A 20,433-nucleotide genomic window follows, 5' to 3' on the forward strand; every position below is an offset into this window, starting at 1 on the left:
ATGCCCCCTTATAGCTCTCCTAAGCCCTTTCTTCAGCTCCTTCCTAGAGCATTTTCCGATCCTTGATTCCTAAACCTTATGTAAACATCCTTCTTCCTCTTAACCAGTCGTTCAACCTCTTTTGAGAACAAAGGCGCCCTCACTCAACTGTATCTTCCCTGCCTGCTAGGGGTAAACATATCGAGCACATGCAGTATGTATTCCTTAAACAATCTCCACATTTCTATAGTGCTCCTACCTGACAGCATCTGTTCCCAACTTATGTCACCCAGTTCTTGCCAAGTAGAATTGTAATTAGCCTTCCCCCAATTATAAACTTTACTCTGCTGTATGTACCTATCCTTTTCCATGACTGTTGTAAAAGTAACAGAGTTAAGGTTGCTACCGCCAAAATGCTCTCCCACCAACAGATCTAACACGTGGCCCAGTTCATTGCCAAGCACCAAAACCAAAGTGGCCTCTCCTCGTGTAGGTCTATCTACATACTGTGTCAGGAATCCTTCCCGAAAGCACTGGACAAAATCCGCTCCATCTGAACTAATACAACTAAAATGTTTCTAATCAATGTTTGGAAAGTTGAAGTCACCCATGAGTATAACCCTTCTGCATCTTTCCAGTATCTGCCTCACAATCCGCTCCTCTTCTTCTCTGCAACTATTAGGGGGTCGGTCAAAAAACCCCCAACAAAGTGGCTGCTCCTTTCTTGTTCCTGACCTCAACCCAAACTGACTCTGCAGACATATCATTCTTGGACTGCCTTTCAGTAGCTGCTATTCTTGCCCTGAATAGCAATGCCACTCAACCGCCTCTTTTTCCACCCTCCCTATTTCTTTTGGAGCATCTAAATCCTGGAACTTCCAACAACCATTCCTGTCCCCGAGTTACCCAAGTTTCTGCAATGGCCACAACATTGTAGTTCCAAGTACTAACCCATGTTCTATGTTCATCCACCTCATTTCTGATACTTCTAGCATTGAAGTATACACACTTCAAACCATCCCTGCATCCACAATTACACTCCATCGACCACATTTCTTCATTCACTCCGTTGTGTCTGTTAGAAGGCTGAATACCTCATCCTCTGGATTACAAATCTGGTTCCCCACCTCCTGCAATAATTCTCTGTATCATATAATCAGACAGACAACACACCTCATCTGCTCTGCTTTAATTTACATCATTTTATTTTGTAAAAATACATCTCAAATACCACGATATTAAAAACAAGCATCCTTATGCATCTTTTTTACAACAAGTTGTAATCAGGATGCAGTTACAAGTGCCAGAGAAAGAGACATTTCTAATCAGTTATTCAATTCCAGCATCATGCATTTCCTAACTCAAGTATAGATTAAAACCCCTCTTACAGTTAACTTTGTTCCATTTCCCAAGGCAGGTACGGCATGGGTTAGATAAAGCTGCTTTAACACTGTCCCCATCAAACACTGGCAGGACAGGGATAGCACAAGATTAGATCAAGAGTAATTTTCCCCATCAATTATTCCTGCAGCAAGTACAGCACGGGATTGGATACAGAGTTAAACTGCCACTACACTGTTCTGATCAAACACTCTCAGAACAGGTGCAAAGTAGACTCTCTCTACACTGCGAGATAGTAAGAACTGCCGACGCTGGAATCAGAGATAACACAGTGTGGAGATAGAGGAACACAGCAGGCCAGGCAGCATCAGAGGAGCAGGAACGCTGACGTTTTGGGTCAGGACCCTTCTTTGAAGAATGGTCCGGACCTGAAACGTCAGCTTTCCTGCTCCTCTGATGCTGCCTGGCCTGCTGTGTTCCTCCAGTCCACACTGCTATCTCTCCACACTGCCCATCAGCACTTCCAGGACAGGTACAGCAAAGGGTTAGATAGAGTAAGCCTCCCTCTACTACTCAATTCTGACAGAGGATCAGCAGACTTGAAATGTTAACTGTTTTTCTCTGTCAACAAATATTGACAGACCTACCAAATTTTTCTAGCACTGTTTTTCTTCCCTTGACACTGTTCCCAAACACTCCCAGTACACTTTCAGTACGAGGTCAGCTGCAGAGTAAAGCTCCTTTTACACTGTTCCCATTAAACACTCCCAAGACAGGTAGAGCACAAGGACAGATGGAGTGGAACTGCCTCTAAACCACTAAAAAAAATAAAGTGCTGAAGAAATTCAGCAGGTCTGACAGCATCTACGGATGGAGAAACAGGACAGTGTAATATGAAGAGGATCACATTAGACTCCAAACTTTAACTGTCTCTCTCTCCAATGAGGCAGTCAGACCTGTGTTTCTAAAGCATTTGTCATTATTATTTAAGAATTCTGGCAACCACAACATCTTGTTTTGGTCTGATAGCTCCTTTACCACTGCTCAGATCCTGCCCTTTCACAGTAGTGGACACTATCATAATGTGAAGATTTCCTTCATTGTAGGCATTTAAATTCAGTTTGAAGGTGAGTTCTGGATGTTAAGGATGGCCTAATCTATATATTCACCAGTATCATTGAGCAGCTGTAATATAGTGATAGAATCTTCATTCTGAGGCAGACTGAAACATACGAATGTTGATTCATTAAAATGTAATGTTGGTTGTATAGTTGAGAAGGAACATTAGTTCAATGAGCATTTCCTAGGATTAACATTGATACATAAGTCCATTAGTCACTGATAATGAGAAGCACAGATCAAGTTAAAGAGAAGGCAGAGGTCGTTTCCAGATGTATCTGCCCCACTTTTCACACACTTTTTTATATCTGATCCTGATCATCTGTAATGTGACCCATTCCCCACCCCATCCTCGAGCATTTGACAGCAGTGACAACTCCACCCTCTCAAATCCAAGCACCAAGACTCAGGTTCCTCACATCCTATGCCAGAGGCCACACTATCTCATTCACAATTATACCCTTTCAGTGGTTTGGATGGGGAAGGTGAAAGGCGAAAGGGATCAGTGTATGGTTGCTGGGGAAATAGCAGAGTGCAGGGCAGGAAGGATGCTGTGGTAACATACTGTCAAGTCACACATGCTGTGAACAGTTTTGAACATCAATACTGTTCAAACTTCTTGAACACCATCACTGAGCATGATTAATTCTAAGCAGGTGGGGAGGGACTGCATATTCTTGTGAAATTCTGTCAGCTGACAGACTGTAATACCACAGAGCAAATTCCATTGTCATCAACTGCAAATCCATCTGCACCACAGATGGCAACATTCATTATAGAAAATACTCAAGAGAAACAAAATCAAGAATTAGAGCCGGGTGAGTGGGGGAAGGGTTGACATGAGGCAAGGGGCAAGGGGCAGAGCATGAGGGCAGTGGAGGAGACAGAGGAATAGTTAAGAGGACAGAGAGGGAGCTTGTGATGTAAGGATCAATGAGATCAGATGCAATCCATCAGCTATCTAATTAATGGTAACCTAAATTTACTGTCTGCCCAGGGCTTAGTCTGAAGGGGTCTGTACAGAGTGATTCACTCCAGGCTGTGCAGAGCTGTGCGTAATGGTGTCAGCCACTATATTAGACAATTTCATGGACACTTCATGTTGAAGCTCACAACAGATGCTGGTTACTTGAGAATGTCTTTCTGCCCAGTGTTGCTCAGATCAGATGTAAACTGTAGCAGCATCATCCAGAGAAATTAGCTTAAAACAGCCCTGGAAATAGGTGCTGCAGAAGGACTATTGTAAGCACGATGATCAATCCACACAGCAGCAAGACCACCCAGATCGGGAACATTTCTGAAAAATCAAAATAAAGGTGGTTAGTCAACCATCCCAGAATGAAATAGAGCAAAGTTTCAACATATTCAACTAAAATCTACACCATAACCTTTGAAGCATTATTCCAGTGAGGCACTAGTCCAGGGTAATAGGGAGTCTCAGCTGGTGTGGGTCGGGGTGGGGGAGGTGTGTTATTATACCAGTTTTGCAAGATATCTGGAACATTGCTCATTTTAGTCCTTCTCAGTCTCCCTATCCCATTTCAGTACTTCAACGACCCTTATCAGCACTCCCTCATATCTTTGCCATGACCTAGAAAATTTCATACACAATGTTTTAAGTCACATAACTCCTTCACTCTCACTAAGCGCATCGCTCATTCCTTGACATTTGTCTCTTTCTGAAGAAATATCGTTTATTAATGTTCACCACAAAAGTCTACTGACCCTGATAGCTACCTCAACTACACTCCCTCACACCCTGCTTCTCTGTTGCTGCTGTATTTGATCAGATGAGACCTTTGATCCCAGCACTTCCAACGTAACTTGCTTTTTCCTCAACCATGGATTCTCTAGTCAATTTTAGCGAACAGAGCTCTCAGACATTTCTAATCCATTTCATGTTCCTCCCCTGCTTCCCAGATCTATGATCGTCTTCCTCTTGTGCTCCCATACTACCTTACTAGCTTTTGCATTCAATGGGTCATCCTTTGCCATTTCTACCCTTGACATATTTTTCCACCCTCTTCAATCTGTACTGAAGGGTTCATTCCCTCCATGAGCCTCTACTTGACTTCTTAGTCACCCCTAACAACACCACCCTTCCCTATGTTAGTTCACTGAAATAACATCAGCCACGATTGTACTGAATGGCAGAGAAGGCTTGATTGGCTGAAAAGCTTACTCCTGCTTCTGGTTCTAATGTTCCATGCAAGCCCTGGAGATGCATCACGTACCCTTTCACCTCTTCCCTTCTCACTGCTCCAATTCCCAAAGCCTGGGGAGACTAAATGCAGGCTGCATGCACACTTTGCACAAACCTTCCAATCTGCTCACAGCAAGAGGTCAATCTTCAATTAACTTGTCATTTTAATTCTCCACTTTATTTAAGTGCTACACTCTCCACCCTTTGCCTGATACAGTGCTCTAGTAAAGCTCAAAGTTAGCTGGTAGAACAGCACCTTATCTTACAACTTGGCACTTTACAGCCTTTGAAGCTCAACATTTGAACACACTGCCTCTACTCCGCTTCAAGTTTCATTCTTTCTTTCCTATTTTTCCATTTGCTTTGCTGAACTGGCTCTCTATCATTTCTTTCTTTACTCCTTGATGTTGCATTCAGATGGATTTGATGTAGAAATTAATACTTCACTTGAACACACCTTTGTGTCTTCGCTATATCCACTTGTACTTTTCAACTGTTGCTTTGTGAAATCCTATTGTTTAAGCTGTCGTGACCTGCACCCTGTCACATACTTCCTGGTTTGATCTTACTATCCCCTTCCAGTGGTGGAATCATGCTCATATTTCTACTCGTCTTCAGTGTTGATATAATGCCATTGACCTGAAGTCTTAGCTCTCTTTCTCTCTAAGGAAGGAGGAAGTGTTAGGTATCCAAAAAGACATTAAGGTGGTCAAGTCCCCAGGTCTGAATGGGATCTATCCCAGGTTTCTGAGGGAAGCGAGAGAGGAAATAGTCGGAGCCCTAAAAGATATCTTTGCAGTGTCCTTCGACACAGGTGAGGTCCCAGAGGACTGGAGACTTGCTAATGTTGGCCCCTTGTTTAAGAAGGGTTGCAAGGATAATCCAGGTAATTATCGACGGTGAGCCTGACGTCAGTGGTTGGGAAGCTAATGGAGAAGATACTGAGGGATAGTCTATTCCCATTTGGAAGAAAATGGACTTATCAGTGATAGGCAACATGGTTTTCTACAGGGAAGGTCATGTCTTACCAACTTAATAGAATTCTTTGAGGACGTGACAAAGTTGATTGATGAGGGAAAGGCTGTAGATGTCATATACATGGACTTCAGTAAGGCGTTTGATAAGGTTCCCCATGGCAGGCTGATGGAGAAAGTGAAGTCACATGGGGTCCAGGGTGTGCTTGCGAGATGGATAAAAAACTGGCTGGTCAACAGGAGACAGAGGGAAGTAGTAGGAGGGAGTTTCTCAAATTGGAGACCTGTAACCAGCGGTGTTCCACAGGGATCTGTGCTAGGATCACTGTTGTTTGTGATATATGTAAATGATCTGGAGGAATGTGTAGGTGGTCTGATCAGCAAGTTTGCTGATGACACTAAGATTGGTGGAGTAGCTGATAGTAAAGGGGACTGTCAGAAATTACAGCAGAATATAGATAAACTGGAGAGTTGGGCAGTTAAATGGCAGATGGAGTTCAATCCGGGCAAATGAGAGGTGATGCATTTTGGAAGATCAAATTCATGGGCGAACTATACAGTAAATGGAAAAGTCCTGGGGAAAATTGATGAACAGAGAGATCTACAGGAATAGTGCCAGATTACTGGAGGATAGCAAATGTGGTTCCCCTGTTCAAGAAAGGGAGTAGAGACACCCCTGGTAATTATAGACCAGTGAGCCTTACCTCAGTTGTTGGTAAGGTGTTGGAAAAGGTTATAAGGGTATTGGATTTATAATCATCCAGAAAAGAAGAAATTGATTAGGGAATATCAGCCCGGTTTTGTGAAGGGAAGGTCATTCCTCACAAACCTTATTGAGTTCTTTGAGAAGGTGGCCAAACAGGTAGATGAGAGTAAACCGGTTGATGTGGTGTAGATGGATTTCAGCAAGGTGTTTGATAAGGTTCCCCACAGTAGGCTATTGTACAAAATGTGGAGGAATGGAATTGTGGGAGATATAGCAGTTTGGATTGGAAATTGGCTGGCTGAAAGAAGACAGAGGGTGGTAGTTGATGGGAAATGTTCATCCTGGAGACCAGTTACTAGTGGTGTACCGCAAGGGTTGGTGCTGGGTCCACTGCTGTTTGTCATTTTTATAAATGACCTGGATGAGGGCGTAGAAGGATGGGTTAGTAAATTTGCAGACGACACTAAGGTCGGTGGAGTTGTGGATAGTGACGAAGGATGCTGTAGGTTGCAGAGAGACATAGATAAGCTGCAGAGCTGGGCTGAGAGGTGGCAAATGGAGTTTAATGCAGACAAGTGTGAGGTGATGCACTTTGGTAGGAGTAACCGGAAGGCAAAGTACAGGGCTAATGGTAAGATTCTTGGTAGTGTAGATGAGTAGAGAGAGATCTCGGTGTCCATGTACACAGATCCTTGAAAGTTGCCACCCAGGTTGACAGGGCTGTTAAGTGGAGATTTACTGGGGTGTTGCCTGGTATGGAGGGAAGGTCTTACGAGGAAAGGCTGAGGGATTTGAGGCTGTTTTCATTAGAGAGAAGAAGGTTGAGAGGTGACTTAATTGAAACATATAAAATAATCAGAGGGTTAGATAGGGTGGATTGGGAGAGCCTTTTTCCTAGGATGGTGACGGCGAGCACGAGGGGGCACAGCTTTAAATTGAGGGGTGAAAGATATAGGACAGATGTCAGAGGTAGTTTCTTTACTCAGAGAGTAGTAAGGGAATGGAACGCTTTGCCTGTAACGGTGGTAGATTCGCCAACTTTAGGTACATTTAAGTCGTCATTGGATAAGCATATGGGCGTACATGGAATAGTGTAGGTTAGATGGGCTTGAGATCGGTATAACAGGTCGGCACAACATCGAGGGCCGAAGGGCCTGTACTGTGCTGTAATGTTCTATGTTCTATCTGGGTGTTCAGGTCCATTGTTCCCTGAAGGTGGCAACGCAGGTCAATAGGGTGGTCAAGAAGGCATATGGCATGCTTTCCTTCATTGGGCAGGGTATCGAGTACAAGAGTTGGCAGGTCCTGTTGCAGTTGTATAGGACTTTAGTTCGGCCACATTTGGAGTACTGTGTACAGTTCTGGTCACCACATTGCCAAATGGATGTGGATGCTTTGAAGAGGGTGCAGAGGAGGTTCACCAGGATGTTGCCTGGTATGAAGGGTGCTAGCTATGAAGAGAGGTTGAATAGATTAGGATTATTTTCATTAGAAAGACAGAGATTGAGGGGGGGCCTGATTGAGGTCTACAAAATCATGAGGGGTATAGACAAGGTGGATAGCAAAAAGCTTATTCCCAGAGTGGGGGACTCAATTACTCGTGGTCATGAGTTCAAAGTGAGAGGAGGAAAGTTTAAGGGAGATATGCGTGGAAAGTTCTTTACACAGAGGGTGGTGGGTGCCTGGAATGCGTTGCCAGTGGAGGTGGTAGACGCAGACACGTTAGCATCTTTTAAGATATATTTGGACATGTACATGGATGGGCAGGGAGCCATTGGACACAGACCGTTAGAAAATAGGTGACAGGTTAGACAGAGGATCTTGATTGGCGCAGGCTTGGAGGGCCGAAAGGCCTGTTCCTGTGCTGTAGGTTTCTTTGTTTCTCCACAAATGGAGGAGGAAGGTGGCCTTGTGGCAGTGACACTGGATTGCAATCCAGAGGCCAAGGTGAACGTGGGTTGGAATTCCAACTCAATTAGTAAAAAATCTCTAATTGAAAGAACAGTTTGTTCAATTGTTCTAAAAACCTCTGGGTTTACAAATATGTTTTAAAGAAGAAAATCTATCATCCTTAGCCAATGTGGGTAACATTCAACTCCAATCCAACAGAATGTGTAAGACTCTCAACTGCCTTCTGAAATTGTGTAGCAAGTCAGTTAGTTCAGTGGCAACAATGGACAAGTAACAAAAAAAAAACAAGTATACCGTTTTGGATACTGTTGGGGGGACGACTTACCGGAGCATGCAGTAGGGTGCAAGTCTCTGGCACAGAATCTGTCCAACATCTGAGGAATAAGAGAATGATCAGGGGGAAGGTAGGGCCGATCAGGGATAGCGTAGGGAAGTTGTATGTGGAGTCTAAGCAGATAGGGGAAGCCCTAAATGAGTTTTTTGCTTCGGTTTTCACTTAGGAAAGGGACCTTGTTGTGAATGAGAACTTTGAGGAGCAGGAAAACAGGCTTGAACAGATCAAGATTGAGGAAGTTGATGTGCTGGAAATTTTGGCAAACATTAAGATTGATAAGTCCCCAGGGCCAGACCAGATTTATCCCAGGTTGCTCCAGGAAGTGAGAAAGGAGGTTGTTAAGTCGCTGACAAAGATCTTTGCTTCCTCACACTCCACGAGAGTCGTACCGGAAGATTGGAGAGAGGCAAATGTCGTTCCTCTTTTCAAGAAAGGGAATAGGGAAATCCCTGGAAATTACAGACCAGTCAGTCTTACGTCTGTGGTCAGCAAGGTTTTGGTAAGAATTCTGAGGGATAGGATTTATGACTATTTGGAAACGCACAGCGTGATTAAAGGGAGTCAGCATGGCTTTGTGAGGGGGAGGTCATGCCTCACAAATCTTATTGAGTTCTTTGAGGAGGTCACGAGGCAGGTTGACGAGGGTCGAGCAGTGGATGTGGTGTACATGGACTTCAGCAAGGCATTTGATAAGGTTCCCCACGGCAGGCTCATTCATAAAGTCAGGAGGTATGGGATACAGGGTGATTTGGCCGTCTGGATTCAGGAGGCAGAGAGTGGTTGTAGATGCTCAGTATTCTGCCTGGAGGTCAGTGCCGAGTGGTGTCCCACAGGGCTCTTTTCTTGGGCCTCTGCTCTTTGTAGTTTTTATAAATGACTTGGATGAGGAGGTTGAGGGATGGGTTAGTATGTTTGCTGATGACACAAAGGTTGGAGGTGCCGTTGATAGTATCGGGGGCTATTGCAGGCTTCAGCGAGGCATTGACAGAATGCAGAGCTGGGCCGAGAAATGGCAGATGGAGTTCAACCTGGATAAATGTGAGGTGATGCATTTTGGAAGGTCGAACTTAAATGCTGAATATAGGATTAAAGGCAGGATTCTCGGCAGTGTGGAGGAACAGCGGGATCTTGGTGTTCGAGTGCATAGCTCCCTCAAAGTTGCCACCCAAGTGGATAAGGTTGTTAAGAAAGCATATGGTGTTTTGGCTTTCATTAACAGGGGAATCAAGTTTAAGAGCCGCGAGGTTATGCTGCAGCTCTACAAAATCCTGGTGAGATCACACTTGGAATATTGTGTCCAGTTCTGGTCACCCTATTATAGGAAAGATGTGGAGGCTTTGGAGAGGGTGCAAAGGAGGTTTACCAGGATGCTGCCTGGATTGGAGGGTTTGTTTTACGAGGAGAGGGTGACTGAGCTCGGAGTTTTCTCTCTGGAGAGGAGGAGGAAGAGAGGTGACCTGATCGAGGTGTAAAAGGTTATGAGCGGCATGGATAGAGTTGACAGCCAGAGATTTTTCCCCAGGGCAGGATTGACTGCCACATGGGGTCATAGTTTGTAGGTGTTCGGAGGAAGGTATAGAGGAGACGTCAGAGGGAGGTTCTTCACCCAGAGAGTTGTGAGCGCATGGAATAGTTTGCCAGTGGTAGTTGTGGAAGCCGAGTCATTAGTGACATTTAAGCGACTGCTGGACATGTATATGGACAGCAGTGAATTGAGGGGAATGTAGGTTAGGTTATTTTATTTTTGCCTTAGGATTATTCCACAGCACAACATCGTGGGCCAAAGGGCCTGTACTGTGTTGTACTTTTCTATGTTCTATGTTGACATTGCCAGTGATGCCCACCATTTTTAAAAATTCATTCATGGGAATGCGGACATCACTGTCTAGGACAGTATTTATTACTGGTCCCTGGTTGTCCTGGAGTTGACTTCTGGAACATTACATTCCAGTTAGGTTAAGAAGACCCATAATACTGTTGGGAAGAAAATTGGAAGATTTTGATCTAATGACACTGAAGGTTCGGCAATCCATTTCCAAGTCAGAATGGTGAGTGACTTACAGGGAACTTGAAGTGATGGGATTCCCATGTATCTGCTGCACTTGTCCTTGGAGATAGAAACAGTTGTGGGTTTGGAAGGTGCTAAGGGTTTTTGGTGAATTTCTGCGTGCATCTTACAGATGTTGTATACTGCAGCCATTGAGCATTAGCGGTACTAGGAATGGATGATTGCGGATACGGTGCCAATCAAGTGGGCTAATTGGTCCTAGATGAATTCAAGCCTCTAGTGCTGTTGGAGCTGCACTCATCCAGGCAAGTCTCCTGGCTGGAGATTGTTGTCAGTATTTCACGAAACAACATATTTGAAAATTTACTGCCTGAGCTGCTGTGTACGTCCACCTATATTTGTTTTAATTTAAGAAAAATCCCAATTTAGTTCACTGAAAATGCGCTGTTGTGAACAAATCGGGCTATAGCTGCAAAAAATATGCAGGTGGACAGTAACAAAAATCAGGTTGGTAGCAGATCCCAATAAAAGAAATTCATGGAGGTTTATTGGAACAGCTTGTGATAGACACTACTATGGAACAGGCAATTCTGAATTTGGTGGTGTCATGAGGCAGATTTGATAATCAAGCTTAGGTGAAGGGATTTTGAAGGGGCAGTGATTGCAATATGGTAGAATTCAGCCTGCAATTTGAGAGGGAGAAGTTTGAATCAGATGTAATTGCATTACAATTGAGTAAAACTAACTACAAAGACATGAGGAAGGAACTGGTCAGAGTTGATCGGAGGGGGCGCTTAGCAGGGCAGATGTTGGAGGAGCAATGGCAGCAATTTCTGGGAGGAATTCAGGACGCGTAGCAAACTTTCATCCCAAGGAAGAAGCAGTATATAAAGGGCAGGATGAAGACCCATTGCTGATGAGGGAAGTTAGACAGCACAAAAGCAAAGGAATGAGCAATGTGGTGAAGACTAATGTAAAGCCTTTAAGTTGTGGGAAGTTAGGGACGAAATCGCAGGGCCCCTAGCTGAAATTTGTTTCATCTATAATCACGGGTGAGTTGCCAGAGGCAGAAGGTATCTAACGTTATACTGTTATTTCAGAAAAGAGAGAGGAGAAGCCTAGGAAGTATAGACCTGTGAGTCTGACATCAGTGGCGGGTTAAGTTGTTGGAGAGGATTCTGAAAGACAGGAATTACATACATTTGGAAAGGAAAGATTAGAGATAGTCAGCCTGGTTTTGTGCAAGGGAAGTTACAAACTTGATTGAGTTTTTTGAATCAGCAACAAAAAAGATTGATGAGGGTAGTGCAGTGGACATTGTTACTTGAACTTTTAATTGAACTTTTCATGCAGAACCTTATCAAAGGCTTTACTAATCAATAAGGTTAGATCATATGGGATTCATAGAACATAGAACATTACAGCACAGTACAGGCCCTTCGGCCCTCGATGTTGTGCCAACCTGTCATACCGATCTCAAGCCCATCTAACCTACACTATTCCATGTACGTCCATATGCTTGTCCAATGACGACTTAAATGTACCTAAAGTTGGCGAATCTACTACCATTGCAGGCAAAGCGTTCCATTCCCTTACTACTCTCTGAGTAAAGAAACCACCTCTGACATCTGTCCTATATCTTTCACCCCTCAATTTAAAGCGATGCCCCCTCGTGCTCGCCGTCACCATCCTAGGAAAAAGGCTCTCCCTATCCACCCTATCTAACCCTCTGATTATTTTATATGTTTCAATTAAGTCACCTCTCAACCTTCTTCTCTCTAATGAAAACAGCCTCAAGTCCCTCAGCCTTTCCTCATAAGGCCTTCCCTCCAGACCAGGCAACATCCTCGTAAATCTCCTCTGCATCCTTTCCAAAGCTTCCACATCCTTCTTATAATGCGGTGACCAGAACTATACACAATACTCTAAGTGCGGCCGCACCAGAGTTTTGTACAGCTTACTACTGGATACAAAATTAGCTTTACTGTAGGAGACAGAGGGTTGTGGTGGAGGGTTGTTTTTCGGACTGGATGCCTGTGACCAGTGGTGTTCCACAGGGATCAGTACTGGGTCTACTTTTATTTGCAATTTATATAAATGATTTGGATGAGAATACAGTAGGCATAGTAAGTAAGTTTGCAGATGGCACCAAAATTTGATGTCTAATGGATAATCAAGAAGGTTGCGTAAGATTACAAAGGGACCTTGTCAACTGCATCAATGGTCTGAGGAGTAGAAGATGAAGTTTAATTTGGATAAACACAAGGCATTGCATTTTGGCAAAGCAAACTACAGCAAGACTTATACAATTAATGGTAGGGCCCTGGGTAGTGATGTAGTACAGAGCGTCCTGGGGATTCAGGTACGTAATTCTTTGAAATTTACGTCACAAGTAGACAGGATGGTTAATAAGGCATTTAGCGCGCTTGCTTTCATTGCTTAGATCTTTGAGTATAGGAGTTGGGACATTATATTAAGGTTGTACAGGACATTGGTGAGACTTCTTCTTGAGTACAGTGTGCAGCTCTGGTTGCCTGTCACAGTAAGGATATCATTAAACTAGGGAGGGCTCAGAAAAGCTTTATCAAGATGTCGCCTGGAATGGAGAGTTTGAGTTATAAAAATAGGCTGGGAGTTTATTCACCAGAGGATAGGTGGTAGAAGTTTATAAAATTATGAGGGGTATAGATGAGTAGCAAAGTTATTTTCCCTAATGTAGTGGAGTTCAAAACGAGGGGGCATACTTCTAAGGTGAGAGGAGAAAGATTTAAAAAGGACATAAGGGGCAACTTCTTTTACACAGTGGTTAGTGTGTGGAATGAACTGCCAGACAAAGTGGTGAATGTAAGTACAGTTACAACATTTAAAAGGCATTTGGACAAGTGCATAAAAGGAAAGGTTTGGAGGGATATTGGTCAAATGCAGGCATGTGGGACAATATTGGTTTGGGAACATGGTCAATTTGGACCAGTGGACTGAAGGGTCTGTTTTCATGTAGTGTGGAAATCAGAGTTTTTTTTAAGATACCTTTGGGCAAGAGTGGACTTTGGACCACTGGAAAATGAGGCTGGAGAAATAGCAATGGGAACAAAGAAATGGCAAAGAAATTGAATGGGTATTTTATATCAGTTTTCACAGTGGAAAACATCAACAGCATGCTAGAATTTCAAGGAAGTCAGAAGTGAGAGGGCAGAGTTGTCTGTGGTGGTCAACACTAAGGATAAAGTGCTGGGGAAACTGGAAGGTCTGAAAGTGGATAAATCACCCAGGCCAAATGGGCAAGTGCTCGTTTGTGATAGGGGACTCTCCAGTCAGAGACTGTGAAAGATGATTCTGTGCTTGGCAACGAGATATCAGATTGGTGTGTTGTTTCCCGGGTGCCAGGGTCAGAATATTCACAAAGAGAAGAGAGACCAGCAAGGAACAAAGCAGAGAATGAGGTAGGACTGATAAATTAAACTATACTTCACCGCAAGAGGCCTGAAAGGTAAGACCTGGTATGGTAACATAGGACTGGTATATTGTATCAATTACAGAGATGTCACTCAGGATGGACAGGACTGGCAGCTTAAGGTTCCAGAGTATAGATGCTCTAGAAAGATAGAAAGTGCAGGGCAACAGAAGGGGGAGTGGCATTTTTGATTAGGATAACATTACGGCTATTCTTGAGGAGGATATTCCAGGGAGTACATCAGTGAAGTTATTTGGGTAGAACTGAGAAATAGGAAAGGGTGATCATTTCATTGGCATTTTACTATAGAACTCCACCCTATGGACATCCAACAGTGAGCAGCAAGTTGAGAAGCAAGTATGTAAGGAGATCTGAGTTTTTTTGTAAGAATAGTAGTGTGGTAATAGTAGGGGATTTTACATTCCAAACATAGATTGGTACTGCTGCAGTGTTAAGGGCTTTGATGGAGAGGAATTTGTTAAATATGTGCAAGAAAAATTCAGTATGTCAATGTACCTACTGGAGAAGGAGCAAAACTTGAGCTACTTTTGGAAAATAAGGCAGGGCAAATAGTTGAGGTGTCAGTGGGGGAGCACTTTGGGGCTCATATTTGAATTAGTGATCATAATTCTATTAGTGATAGAAAAGGGTACACTTAAAGTAAAAGTTCTAATTTGGAGGAAGGCTAATTTTGATGACATTAAGCAAGAACTTTCAAAAAGTTCATCAGGGGCAGATATTCACAGTAAAAGGATGGCTAGAAAGTGGACAACCTTCAAAACTGAGACAATGAGAGTCCAGAGACAGTATGTTCCTGTTAAGTTGAAGGGCATGGCTGGTAGATGTAGGGAATGCTGGATGATTAGAAAATTGAGGTTCGGGTCAAAAAAAAAGAAGGAAGCACATAGCAGGTATGAACAGCAGAGATCGAATGAATACGAAGAGGATTATAGGGCAGTTGGAATATACACTGGAGGGAAAAAGGGGGACATCAGATAGCTTTGGCAAATAGGATTAAGGAACGACTAGGGAGAGAAAAGGGCCCCGAAAGATCAGCAAAGCTGTCTATGTATGGAAACACAGGAAATGGGTGAGATATTAAACCATGATTTCATAGAACATAGAACAGTACAACACAGTACAGGCCCTTTGGCCCACAATGTTGTGCTGATCTATTATCCTACTAAGATCAATCTACCCTGCATGCCCTATATTTTACTATCCTCCATGTAACTATCCAAGATTTGCTGAAGTCTTGAAAGTTTCTGACTCCACTACCACTTTTGGCAGCACATTCCACACACTCACCACTCTGTGTGAAGAATTTACCTCTGACATCTCTATACCTTCCTCCAAACACCTTAAAATTATGACCCCTCGTAATAGTCATTTCTACCCCGGGAAAAATTCTCTGCCTATCCACTCTATCTATGCTTCTCATTCTTTTGTAAACCTCCATCAAATCACCTCTTGTCCTTCTTTGTTCCAATGAGAAGCCCTAGCTCTCTCAACCTTTCCTCCTAAGACCTGCCCTTCAATCCAGGCAGCATCCTGGTAAATCTCCTTTTCTGCACTCTCTCTAAAGCTTCTACATCCTTCCTACAATGAGGTGACCAGAACTGAACACCATATTCCAAGTGTGGCCTAACCAGAGTTTTATAGAGCTGCTGCTTAACTTCACGGCCTTCAACTCAATTCCCCTGCTAATGAAAGCCAACACACCGTACGTCTTCTTGACAACCTTATCAACTTGTGTAGTTACTTTGAGGGATGTATGGTCGTGGACCCCAAGATCCCTCTGTTCCTCCACGCTGCTAAGAATCCTGCCATGAACCCTGTATTCTGCATTCAAATTTGATCTTCCACAATGAATCACCTCACACTCTTCTGGGTTCAATTCCATCTGCCAGTTCTTTACCCAGCTCTGCATCCTGTCAATGTCCCGTTGTAAACTACAACAACCCTCCATGCTGTCCGCAACTCTATCAACCTTAGTGTCATCGGCAAACTTACTAACCCACCCTTCTGCTTCCTCATCCAAGTTATTTATAAAGATCACAAAGGGTAGAGGTCCTAGGACAGATCCCTGCGGAACACCACTGGTCACCGCGCTGCAGGCTGAATACTTTCCATCTACCACCAGCCTCTGTCTTCCATTGGACAGCCAGTTTTGTATCCAGACAGCCAAATTTCCCTGAATCCCGTTCCTCCTTACTTTCTGAATGAGCCTAACCTGTGGAACATTATCGAATGCCTTGCAAAAATCCATAGGCACCATATCCGTGTATTGTCACATCCTCAAAGAATTTAGTAAGTGTTGTGAGGTATGACCTGCCCCTTACAAAGCCATGCTGACTATTTCTAATCAAATTGCGCTCTTCCAAATCACAAATATTATCTCTCAGAATCCTCTCCAATAATTTTCCCATCCCAGAAGAAAGGCTGACTGGTCTTTCAGGATTTCCAGGATTATCCCTACTCCCTTTCTTGAACAAGGGAATGCAATCCTCTGATACTATTTTAGTTCACAGTGAGAACGCAAAAATTACTGCCAAAGGGTCAGCAATCGCTTCCCTCACTTCCTGTAGAAACCTTGGGTATATCCTGTCTGGCCCAGGGGACTTATCTATCCTCATGATTTTTCAAAATTTCCAGTACATCCTCTTTCCTAACAACAACCTGTTTCAACATATCTGCCTGTTCCATGCTGTCCTCACAAATGTCAAGGTCCCTCTCACTGATGAATACTGAAGCAAAGTATTCATTAAGGACCTCCCCTACCTCCTGTGACTCCGCACACAAGTTCCCTCCACTATCCTTGATTGGCCCTACCCTCATTCTGGCCGTCCACCTGTTCCTCACATAAGTATAGAAAGCCTTGGGGTTTTCCTTGGTCCTACCCTCCAAGGTTTTCTCTATATGAGCTCTCCTAAGTCCATTCTTCAGTTCCTTTCTGGCTACCTTATAGACCTCTAGAGCTTTGTCCGATCCTTGCTTCCTCAACCTTAACAAAACTTCCTTCTTCCTCTTGGCTAGGTATTCCATATATCTTGTCATCCAAGGTTCCTTCACGTTATCATCCTTCCCTTGTCTCAATAGGTCAAACCTATCCAGTACCTGTAGCAACTGCTCCCTAAACAACCTCCACATTGCCCTGAGAACATGTGATCCCACTTGGCGCTCTTAATAACATTGTAATTCCCCCTCCCTCAATTAAATACCTTCCCATCTGTTCCCATCCTTCTCTATGACGAGAGTAGAGGTCAGGGAGTTGTGATCACTATCACCGAAATGCTTTGCCACCGAGAGGTCTTAGACCTGGCCCGGTTTGTTGCCAAGCACCAAATCCTCCCCTCTAGTCAACCTATCTACATACTGAGTCAGAAATCCTTCCTGGACATACCTGACAAAATCTGCTCCATCCAAACTATTTGCACTTAGGAGACTCCAGTCTATATTAAGGAAGTTAAAGTCACCAATGACAACAACCCTATTACAAAGATGAAAATGACAGCACAGGAACAGGCCCTTCGGCCCTCCAAGCCTGCGCCAATCCAGATAGAACATAGAACATTACAGCACAGTACAGGGCCTCGATGTTGTGCCGACCTGTCATACCGATCTCAAGCCCATCTAACCTACACTATTCCATGTATGTCCATATACTTATCCAATGATGACTTAAATGTACCTAAAGTTGGCGAATCTACTACCGTTGCAGGCAAAGCGTTCCATTCCCTTAATACTCTCTGAGTAAAGAAACTACCTCTGATATCTGTCCTATATCTTTCACCCCATCACCATCCTAGGAAAAAGGCTCTCCCTATCCACCCCTCTGATTATTTTATATGTCTCAATTAAGTCACCTCTCAACCTTCTTCTCTCTAACGAAAACAGCCTCAAGTCCCTCAGACCTTCCCTACATATGAGGCAACATCCTAGTAAATCTCCTCTGCACCCTTTCCAAAGCTTCCACATCCTTCTTATAATGCGGTGACCAGAACTGTACGCAATACTCCAAGTGCGGCCGCACCAGAGTTTTGTACTGAATCTTACTGTCATCTGCAAACTTACTAATTAGACCATCTATATCTTCCTCCAGATCATTTATGTATATCACAAACAACACTGGTCCCAACACGGATCTCCGTGGAACACCAGTGGTCACAGTTCTCCATTTTGAGATACTCCCTTCCACTACTACTCTCTGTCTCCTGTTGCCCAGCCAGTTTTTTATCCATCTAGCTAGAACAGCCTGGACCCCATGTGACTTTACTTTCTCCATCAGCCTGCCATGGGGGACCTTATCAAACGCCTTACTGAAGTCCATGTATATGACGTCTACAACCCGTCCCTCATCTATCAACTTTGTCACCTCCTCAAAGAATTCTATCAAGTTGGTAAGACATGACCTTCCCTGCAAAAAACCAATGCTGCCAATCACTAAGGCCATTTTATTCCAAACGTAAATAGATCCTATCCCTCAGTATCTTCCCCACCACTGAAGTCAGGCTCACCAGTGTATAATTACCTGGATTACCCTTGCTACCCTTCTTAAACAAGGGAACAACATTAGCAATTCTCCAGTCCTCTGGGACATCATCCAAGCTCAAGGATGTTGCAAAGATATATGTTCAGGCTCCAGCCATTACCTCTCTTGTTTCCCTCAGTAACCTGGGATAGATCTCATCCAGACCTGGGGACTTGTCCATTCTCATGCCTTTTAGAATACCCAACGCACCCCCTCACCACACCACCCCCCTCCCAATGCTGACTTGACCTAGAGTAATCAAACATCTGTCCCTAATCTCAACATCCATCATGTCCCTCTCCTCAGTGAATACAGACGCAAAGTACTCATTAAGAATCTCACTCATTTTCTCTGGTCCCTCACATAACTTCCTTAAGTTATTCTTCGTTACTTCTGCACTTTTTCAAAATCTGTCTCCTAACCTGTTTCTCAGTGTCTCAGTTGCTATTGTGGGGGTCTACAGAAAACTCCCAAGTGATTGCTCCTTTCCTGTTTCTGACTTCCACCCATTCTGACTTAGTGGATATGCCTTCCTCCACAACCCCCCTTTCTGTTGCTGTGACACCATCCCTGATTAGCAATGCCACTCCCCCACTCCTTTTACCTCCCTCCCTATTTCTTTTGAAACATATGCATTTTGCATCAGTGTTTACTGTGGAGAAGAATACAGAAGGTAGAGAACTTAGGGAAATAAATCACAATTATTTTTTCTTTATTCATTCACGGGATGAGGGTGTTGCTGGCTCAGCAGCATTTATTGCCCATCCCTAATTGCCCAGAAGGTGGTAAAGAGTCAACCACATTGCTGTGGGTTTGGAGTCACATGTAGGCCAGACAAGAATGAGTGGTAGTTTCCTTCCCTAAGGGATATTAGTGAACCAGATGGGTTTTTCCTGACAATCGACAATGGATTCACAGGCATCATTAGATTCTTAATTCTAGGTATTTGTTGATTGCAAATTCCATCATCTGCCATGGCGGGATTCGAACCCAGGTCCCCAGAACATTATCTGGTTTTCTGGATTAACAGTCCAGTGGTAATACCACCGGGCCATCACCTCCCCTATCTTGAAAAGTGTCTACATTACAGACGAAGGGGCGTTGGATGTCTCAAAACACAAAGGTGGATAAATTCCTGGGACGTGATCGGGTGTATCCTAGAACTTTGTGGGAAGCTAGGGAAGTGACTGCCAGGCCCCGTGCTGAAATATTTACATCATCGATAATCATCGGTGAGGTCCCGAAACGCTGGAGGTTGGCTAACGTGGTGCCATTACTTAATAAAGATGATAAGGCAAAGCCAGGGAACTACAGACCGGTCAGCCTGACATCAGTGGCAGGGAAGTTTTGGAGGGGATTCTTAGGGACAAAATTTATACGTATTTGGAAAGGCAAGACTGATTAGGGATAGGCAACATGTCTTTGCGCGTGGGAAATTATGTCTCTTTATGAAGAAGTGACAAACAGGATTGATGAAAACAGAATAGTGGACGTTGTCAATATGGACTTCTGTAAGGCGTTCAACAAGGTTCTATTTGCGAGACTGGTTAACAAGGTTGGAACATATGGATTATGGAGAAAACTAAACATTTGGATTCAAACTTGGCTGGAAGGTAGGAGACAAAGGGTGGTGCTGGAAGGTTGCTTTTTGGACTGGAGGCTTGTGGCCCACAGTGTGCCACAGAGATCAGTGCTGGGTACAAAGCTTTTGGTAATTTATAGAAATGATTTGGATCTGGCTATAGGAAGTATGGTTAGTAAGCTTGCAGATGACACCAACATTGGGTGTGCAGTGGACAGCTAAGAAGGTTACCTCAGAGTACAACGGGATCTTGGTCAGATCGGTCTATGGGCCGATGAGCAACAGATAGAATTT

The 20,433-nt window shown here is 43.8% G+C and overlaps 1 protein-coding gene across 5 annotated transcripts in view; it reads right to left on the minus strand.

Moving 5' to 3' along the window:
• Positions 1–1,747: 1,747 nt before the first annotated feature.
• Positions 1,748–20,433, minus strand: part of preb (prolactin regulatory element binding) — an 87,159-nt gene continuing 68,473 nt past the window's right edge. For all 5 annotated transcript variants that reach the window (XM_048536189.2, XM_048536190.2, XM_048536191.2 and 2 more), the window contains one exon: positions 1,748–3,736. In XM_048536189.2, coding sequence (XP_048392146.1) covers positions 3,642–3,736 — 95 coding nt within the window. In that variant the 3' untranslated portion in view covers positions 1,748–3,641. The remainder of the gene's footprint in view (positions 3,737–20,433) is intronic.

The sequence above is a fragment of the Stegostoma tigrinum genome, chromosome 9, assembly GCF_030684315.1.
Source record: "Stegostoma tigrinum isolate sSteTig4 chromosome 9, sSteTig4.hap1, whole genome shotgun sequence".
Lineage (NCBI taxonomy): Eukaryota > Metazoa > Chordata > Chondrichthyes > Orectolobiformes > Stegostomatidae > Stegostoma > Stegostoma tigrinum.